This window comes from Pteropus alecto, unplaced genomic scaffold, assembly GCF_000325575.1.
Source record: "Pteropus alecto unplaced genomic scaffold, ASM32557v1 scaffold45, whole genome shotgun sequence".
NCBI classification, from domain to species: domain Eukaryota; kingdom Metazoa; phylum Chordata; class Mammalia; order Chiroptera; family Pteropodidae; genus Pteropus; species Pteropus alecto.
Window position 1 is genome coordinate 40686149 of NW_006442491.1, and position 8004 is coordinate 40694152.

At 59.3% G+C, this 8004-nt stretch overlaps 1 protein-coding gene across 1 annotated transcript in view; it reads left to right on the forward strand.

The window, feature by feature from the left end:
• The window catches only part of TPD52L2 (tumor protein D52 like 2), a 15972-nt gene extending 10626 nt beyond the window's left edge, over positions 1 to 5346 (forward strand). Inside the window, exons 6-8 of the mRNA XM_015597035.2 lie at positions 2350 to 2401; positions 3305 to 3353; positions 3901 to 5346. Coding sequence (XP_015452521.1) covers positions 2350 to 2401; positions 3305 to 3353; positions 3901 to 3996 — 197 coding nt within the window. The 3' untranslated portion in view covers positions 3997 to 5346. The remainder of the gene's footprint in view (positions 1 to 2349; positions 2402 to 3304; positions 3354 to 3900) is intronic.
• The last annotated feature ends 2658 nt before the right edge of the window (positions 5347 to 8004 follow it).

Sequence of the window (8004 nt, forward strand, 5' to 3'; positions counted from 1 at the left end):
CCCGGCTTCCCCTGCAGTGTTGGTCTGGTGACCGTGTGGAGGAGGCAGCAGCCATTGGCTGCGCCGGGACGTCTGCCACCAGGAGCGCGCGCTCCGAGCGTCTGCACGCGTTTTCGGTGTTCTCACTCGAGCGTGTTCAGGGGACCCTGGCCGGAAGTCAGCGGAGAGAGCGGAGCCCACAGTGCTGATGGAGACGGCTGTGAGCCAGCCCGTGCCGGCCACCTTGATGGGGCAGCGCCGCACAGTCTGCCTCTTGGGGACAGTGATACTTCGTTTCTCTGCTCAGAGACCTGGGTCTTGGCAGCTGACCCGGTGTGTGTGACTACAGGTCACGGAGCGTGTGGGCCGTGGCCAGCAACGAGCAGCTTTCCTGTCACCATGACACTGGGAGGGCTCCGTCCCATGCCCAGCCTCGCTATGCCTGTTGCGTGTGGAACTCGGGGGCCAGCGGGGGGAGGGACCAGGTGGCACTCAGTGCCTGGAGGGATTGTCCTGTTTGCTGGTCTTACCCTGGGAGGTTTGTGTTCCGCTGGTTTTGTTCTGTGTTTCCAGTGGTGCCTTGAACTCTCGACGGCCCCGTGGTCTCAGCACGTGGTCTCCGGCGGTTTCTGAGGCCAAGGTCATTACTTCCCCGCTTTAGAGTTCGAGGTGGCGAGTCCACCACTTCTTGGGAACGAAAGTCGGGGTCAGGGAGGTTGTGCCGTGCATTTCAGACTGTGCGATCCTGGTGGGCCTCTGCGTCAAGGTGTTCGGGGCCCGGAGCAGCTGTCCAGGAGCAGCCCGGCCTGGCCTGAGGAGCGTTTCGCATGCCCTGGGATGTGCGGTGGTGGGGGGTGGGAGAGGAGACTGGATTGGGGTCAGAGGTCAGGTCTCCATCCAGCTGGGGGACCTTTGACAAGCACCCTCACAGTCCTCTCACTGAGAGAGGAGCAGGTCCTGCTGCCCACCTGAGTGGCATAGGCAAACCAGGCCATGTGACTGTGTGTGTTGCTTCTGAAGTGGCCTCTCCCCATCCAGGTGGAAGGCCTGGCTAGTGGAGGAGGCGGCCATGTCCCTGCCCCAGGCCAGCAGCTGCCCTTGGACACAGGAGCAAAGAGCTCAGCCCCGAGGATGTCCCTGGTCCTGTTGCAGTGTGCGTACGTGCAGGACACAGGTCTGGGATGTGCGGTGCGCAGCCAAGCCCGGTGACTCAGGTTCTAGGTGGCCGGCCGCCGTGGCACGTCTCACGCCTCTGCACCGCTCACCCCCGGGCCTTCTCTCGAGCCACCAGACAGGGTCGTGCACACGTGAGGCCTGGTCCGCGTCCTGCCCTCCCCGGCAGCGTGGCACCTGGGAGGTGGCCTCGCGGGGCTCGAGTAGAGGGCGGGGTGGGCACTGCCTCTCTCCTCACGCTGTGTGTTTCTTCTTCCCTCCTGCGGCCGCCTCTCAGGGCTCGTCCGTTCTCACACTCCCTTAGGTAAGACGCGCCGGGCTCAGCCGCGGAGGGCTCGGCCTGGTCCGGGGCCATCTGCCGGCCCGTAGGAGGCTGTGCTAGATGAAGGTGGCAGGAGGGGCTGCGGGACCGCCGACTGACCACTTCCCGTGTTGGGGGGACACTCCCACGTTTCCGGTCGTGGGCCCCCTGGGCTGGCACCGGCGGTGTGATGCTGCAGCCTCCTCCCCTGGCCTCCCCAGCAGCGGTCTGTCGACAGCTGGCATGTGCCATCTCAGCCCCCCAGTTTTTTCCCAAAAAGAGATGTGCACCTGGTGGGGGGGGCTTGTCGTGTTCTCTGCTGCCACCCTGGGAACAGCGGCTCCTGCTGCTGCCTCCCGTGAGCAGTCCTGTCCCTTCAAGTGACATTTGTCTCGTCTATGATGCGAGAGCTCTTTCTGCAGCAGACGGCAGCTCCGAGGCCCAGTTAGACACCCTCCCCGTGGCCCTGTGTCTCTCCAGGCGGTACCAGCACCCCAGTGTCACACGCTCTTCTAGCTTGGAGGTCTGGAACCAAATTCAGAACAAACTGTGATTTTAAACATTTTTACTTACTTGACCTGGTTGGTTTCTTTTTTTTTTTTTTTTTTTTGCCAAAAAGGCATTTAGCTTTCTGTGGAGTCAAATAGGGCTCTCTGACAGCTCTCTGTCCCAGAAGCTTTCCCAAAGCCCCAGACCCTGGTCTCCTTGAGCGGCATCACACCTCTGGGTGACTTTGGAGTAGGAGGGAGGGGGCTTGGGTCAAGGGTCCCCCTGGTGAGGGGCCGCACAAGGCTGCTTCGTGCTGGGAGTGCGGTCCCGCAGCCCCCAGCGGTCGGGCACGGGGCATGCCGGGCGGGCCCTCGCCTTAACTCGCTTCCCTCTCTGCTTTACCACGCTCCCCAGCAGCAGCTACTCCATCCGCCACTCGATAAGTATGCCAGCCATGAGGTAATGTACGTGGCGCTCCCAGAGCTGGGGCACCGGGGGGAGCGGGCGGCTTCCCGAAAGAGAGGCATCGGGAAGGACCGTTCCAGGCTGACGAGCTAGCGGGGCGAGCCCAACTTGGGCTCCACATGGAGTGTGCCGGAGTTCCCGCAGGGCGGGGCCAGGGAGGCGCAGGGGCTCACGGGATAGCCGTAGCCAGAGTCTGGAGACTGTGTGTCTGCTCCTGCAGGAGGGGGCCCTGGTCTCCCGAGAACGCCCACAGCATGGTCTGCTTCCTCGTGAAGCCCCCACCTGTCTTTCCCACTCTCAGCTCCTGGCCCTGTCGCAGCTGCCACACCCCCGAGCATGCTGGGAATCTTCGCCAGGCTACCTCTGGAGGCCTCGGGGCAGTTGGCCAGTGGCGGGACCTGGCTGTGTAAGGGGTTGGGTGGCAGCGGGCTAGCCTGCTTTCTCCTCTGCCTCCTTGTCGCTCCCTTGTTCCAGGAGTGTCCCCGGTTCTCCTTTGCTCTGTTCTAAATGAGATCTGTGTGAAGGCCACATGGGACTTTTCCTAGCCCATGTTGGGGTGACAGAAATGTGCCCACACCCACCTGCTGCGTGGGTCAGAGGTCTGCAGCTCGCCCATGTGAGCTGCAGACCAGCTGGTGACATGCAGGTCTTCTGTCCCTGTGGTTGGCGAGTGTGACTGCCCTCTGTTCTGACCTGGTAAAGCCTCCAGAATGACCTGGGCTGGGCACCGTGTTGGGGCATGCCCCTCCCCTACTTTTGGCTTGCCACGTGCGTGCCGTGACACCTCAGGATGCTCTCGGGCCTTTCCGGAGGATGACCCCAACCCTGGCCCTTCAGCTTCGGGAAGCCAACCTAATTGCTTATCTCTCACGCCGACATCGTCCTTTCTCTTTAAAGGAATTCTGCAACTTTCAAGTCATTTGAAGACCGAGTTGGGACCATAAAGGTAACTTTACCTGGACCATTCGATTCTCTTGATGGGGCGTGACCTAAATATGTTAGGTAAACTTATTTAGTCATTGTGGATGGACACACAGTTACAGGAACTAACACGGGGCCTTGTACCTGTTACGGTCCCCGCCAGTGATAACACTGCAACATCACAACCAGTTGTGACACCGACGCAAGACACAGAACAGTCCCAGCCCCACGAAGACCCTTCATGGTGCCCTAGCCCTCCCTCCTGCCCTGTGCCTTGGCCAGCTCCAGGCTGTTCCGTTTCCGTCACGCCGCAGTCTCGAGAAAGTCCCATCAGCAGAACCGTGCAGTGTGTAGCCTTTTGAGATTGGCTCTCGTCACTGCATAATTCCCTGGAGATAGGTCCAGCCTGTTGCCCGTGTCAGCGATTTGCTCCGTTTCATTGTTCAGCAGTGTTCACGTCACGTAAACTCCAGAGGGGAATCGAACACTGTGCATTCCCAGCAGGGGCCTCGGACGCGCCTGGCGTTGGTGCTGTCTCAGGTTTTTCTCTCTCGGTCTTTCTCCTTCTGTAGTCGAAGGTGGTGAGTGACAGAGAGAACGGCAGCGACAGCCTTCGCTCCCCGACCGGCAGTGGCGACAGGCCCCTGCCCGAGCACACGCCATTCTAAGCCCGCAGCAGCGTTGCCCGGCCGCGGACCCCGTGAGCGCCGTCATCGCCACAACCGCCACCGCGAGATGGAGCAGCCAGCCGGGCGCGGGCAGGCGCAGCAGCGGCTTTAGGGTAGCCGTGCCACCCACACGTAGACACGGCGGCTGCGCTCGCGTGACCTGGAGGGCAGTCAGTACACAGATGCTTCACGCTGAAGTCGGCGACACAGCAGCCCGCCGCGCCGTCCTTCCTGGGGTGCCGGAAGCGGACGGGGCGGGGGGCGGGGCGGAGCCGAGCTCCCTTTGCCGATCTTGTCAGCTCCCCCAGATGTGGAAAGAGCGATGAGTGTGAAGTGAGTGGCATTCTCCAAACGTCCCCTTCCCTACGCCACAGGGAGATGCTTCCGTTTTCTGAGACCCTCCGAACGGAGACCGACGAGCAGCGGCTGCCTGTCACACCAACGACCTAGCTTTAACAGCAGCAAATCCTTTATTTTTTAAATGCAGTGGATTTTTCAAAATTTAAAACTAAGCAGAGCAGCTTTAGCCTCATAGTTAGGAAATATTTGTTTGGACTCAAGCTGAAATACAAGCCGCCTTATCGCTTCGTGCTTTATTTGTTTATAACGTTTTTATACGTAAACGAGGGTTCTTCGGCAGGTTTTGAGCACTCTGTGGGCCCTGCATCTAGCCCGGGGGCAGCATGCCTGTACCGGTGGTGGGTTTCACTTCACCGACCCCCTCCAGCCCTGTGTAGGAAGCTCCCGCCGGCCAGAGGGCTCCTGGGCTGCTGGGGGTGGGGGACAGGACAAAGAACAGCCAGCACCCGCTGCCGCGCTGCCCTGTCGTGGGCCAGGCCGTACCTGGCCGAGCCCACGCGTCACGGTCAGTGGCTCCAGCCTATCTGCTGCGTGCCAGCCAGGGACAAGTGAGAAGTGGAGGGACCCTGCAGGGCAGCTCGGGGCTGGGGTTGGGGTCAGCTGGAGCTCTGCTGTCGCCTTTTCTCAGGGCCCACAAAGGTCTCTCTGCCGTCTGGAAGCTGCCGTAGCCCAGCAGCTTCTCACCCAGGGGCCCATGTGTCGGGTGTGTCCGGACGGGCACCTGTGCCTTACTGCCTCTTAGCGAGCGTGAGCCTGGCCTGCGTGTGCGTCTGTGCGCTTCCTGGGGGGCCCTCAGCTCAAAGTATCCACTTTGGTGGACGGTGGCCTGGGTGTCTATTGGTCCACGCTCGTGCCGTGGGGAGAACACTACTCAGTGTCTCTCCAGAGTTAGAATCTCTCAGAAGGCCGGAAGCTGGGCTAAGAGCTAATTTGTTTTAGGGGAAATAATGGGTAATTTGTCAATAAAGCATTCCTTTGGGGAAAAAGCCACTTCAGCGTGTGTGTCTTCATTCCGGAAGGTGATGAAAAGGTGGCATGTAAACCAACAGACAAAATTCCTGTTGTCATGAGCCTACTCCCCAGGGCGAGGCAGGCAGGAAGTAGATGATTTCAAGTTCAAACTCCAAATCCAGTGCTGGGAAGGAAACCAGCACGCTGGGAAGGAAACCACGCTGAGCAGGGATAGAAAGGTGAGCCTGTGGGTTGTCCAGGGAGGGGTGTGGGGGTGAGGGGGACTAGCCAGGTTACAGACTGGGTCGGCTGAGCCACAGGAGTCGGGCACATAGGCCAGGTGTCGCCCATTGAGGGGGTGGCCTGGGATGAGCATCTGGCTTCACGTAGAACACAGCTGCAGAGCCAGGAGCCCGCATGCACCCCTCAGCCAAGTGGAGGAAGCTCAGTGAGTGGGGAGTGACAGGAAGAGGGTCCTGCGCCTCCGGCCAGCAGTGTGCCACCTAGGGGCCCATCCCCACGACTCCACTCTGCCACTGGAGCCACATGAAGAAAGCAACGGGCGAATGACGGTCCTGAGAACGAGGCAGGGCAGAACAGAGATGAGCCAAGGTGGCAGGGACCCCTGCCGGGGGCGGAGGGCCTCGCAAGCCAGGCAGGCTGAGGCTCCTGACAGCGGCGTTGAGTGAGACAGCCCCTGCGGCAGGCCTTTGGGCCGGGAGACCAGTTTTAAGGAAGTCCACGTACCTGTTCCCTGCCCCCACTACCCCGGCCTCTGAGGACAACAGCTGCTCATCCTCCTAGTACTTCCGCATGGGAAAGAAAGAATTCTCCCTTCCCTTTCGTACAGTGCCCTGCAACCTACTTTTTTTTCAGCCAGTGGGGTGCCAGCCACCCCCATCCCCAAGGCCCTGCAGGGAGAGCTGGCTGGCTGCTTTGCATGTGCCCATTCTCCATATCTCAGGGGCTCAGCGAGAAACCCCTCTACCGGGGGCATTTGGCCTCCTTTAGGATCAGAGAGCCAGGCTTGCCCTGGTGTCACAGCAGGGAAAGTCAGTGACTTGCCTGTCGGCAGCCGTCCCAGCCCAAATCTAACAGCAGTGAGCTGGGACAAGGGATGGAAAGCACCACGGCCGCTGGCAGCGGACATTCCCCCTCACTGAGGTTGGAAATGGGTTTCGTGTGGTCTTTAACATTTAAACGTCCTGGGGGAAGCGTCAGCTAGGCTTTCGTGGGGTCCGAGGGTGAGTTTGACAAGGACCCAGCTGCCCAGGGCTTTGCACTTCCTGTTGTGGAGAAGACAAGGTGTTCCCCTAAATAACAGATGAGCTCAGAGAGCTTGGAAGACAGAGTGAGCAGTGGAGGGATGGGCACTGAGTAGCACAGGGCCGACTTTCCCTAAAGACTCCTAGGTGACAAAAAGGGGCCCGCCTTGCACAATCAACAGGTGTGTGAAGCACAGGGCCTGACTAGCCACTGCCCACATGTGCTTTTTACAAAATGTGCTTTTTACATATCATGCATCTTGCTCATTTTACTGTCAGGAGGTATCACAAGAATTTTCTGTTCCTATGTAGCCTTTCCATACATTTTTAAACTTTCATTTGTGTGTGCTTACTCGTACAGTAGGTAGGTTGACACTTTTACTGTTATAAAACACTGTCAACAGCAGCTTAGTGCGCATAAATTTTTCTGTACTTGGGAACATATTCTTAGGAAGGATATCCCTAAAGCGGAGCTACACGGTCAGCGAGGGACTCCCTGAGCCCCAAGTCATTCATTCTTGCAGCTTCAGTCTAAAATTGGTCCCAGGTCCATTCCGTTCTCTCATTTCTCCTGTGATTCTAGCCCCAAATCTTTCATCCTCTGGAATCGACAGACATAGATACCAATCTGGCCCTTCTGCTTCTGCTTCTTGGTTTTCCTGGGCCTTTTCTTGTCGACTGCTTGATACTGCACGATTTGATGACCAGCAGGAGACTTCCTGAGCCCTGCCACTTTCAGGCCCCGAGCCCGGGACAAACTGAGCAGTTCAAGGCCAGCATGGTGGCAAAGAGGTGTAAGAAGGAGATGGGGGCCAGGGCTCGTTGGCAGAGTTCAGACGGTAGGAAGCCTCGGATGTCAGCAGGTTTCCGTTTGGAGAAGACGACTCCGCTGAATGGACATGGCCAATGGGCAAGAGTGGAAGTGAGGCGCAGGAGCACTGACCATATGTTGGGGTATGTTGGGGTGGCACATACTGGGTACCGTGCACAGAGCAGGCGCTCGGCCACGGGGAGTCTGGGTGGGGAAGGTCTGCCCTCCGTCAGCGGGTGAATGGGGTGAGCGGGGAATAAGTGAGTGGAAGATGGTTCTCCTGCAGTTCCACGCCATCGCCGTCGTTCGGAGGTGATTCCGGGAGGGTGGCTGGACGGTGGAGATGGCACTTCGGTGACTGAGCAGGAAGGAAGTCCCATCTCTGCGCTCCAGGGATGAGCAAACGTCAGTCCCAAACAGTGGCTGGGTAGGGGGCCGTCGGCCTCCGAGTCATCTACCGGTTCCCTGTCGCGTTCTTTGACGAGGACAATTAGGTTTTCTCTGTCTTACATAAAGCGCTGAGCAACGTCAGCTGCAGGGCAAGTCCCCGCACGTCGTCTTCCGGGTGGCTCGCCGCGGCACCTACGGCCCACCCGAGAGCACCCGAGACGCCGGCGGCCG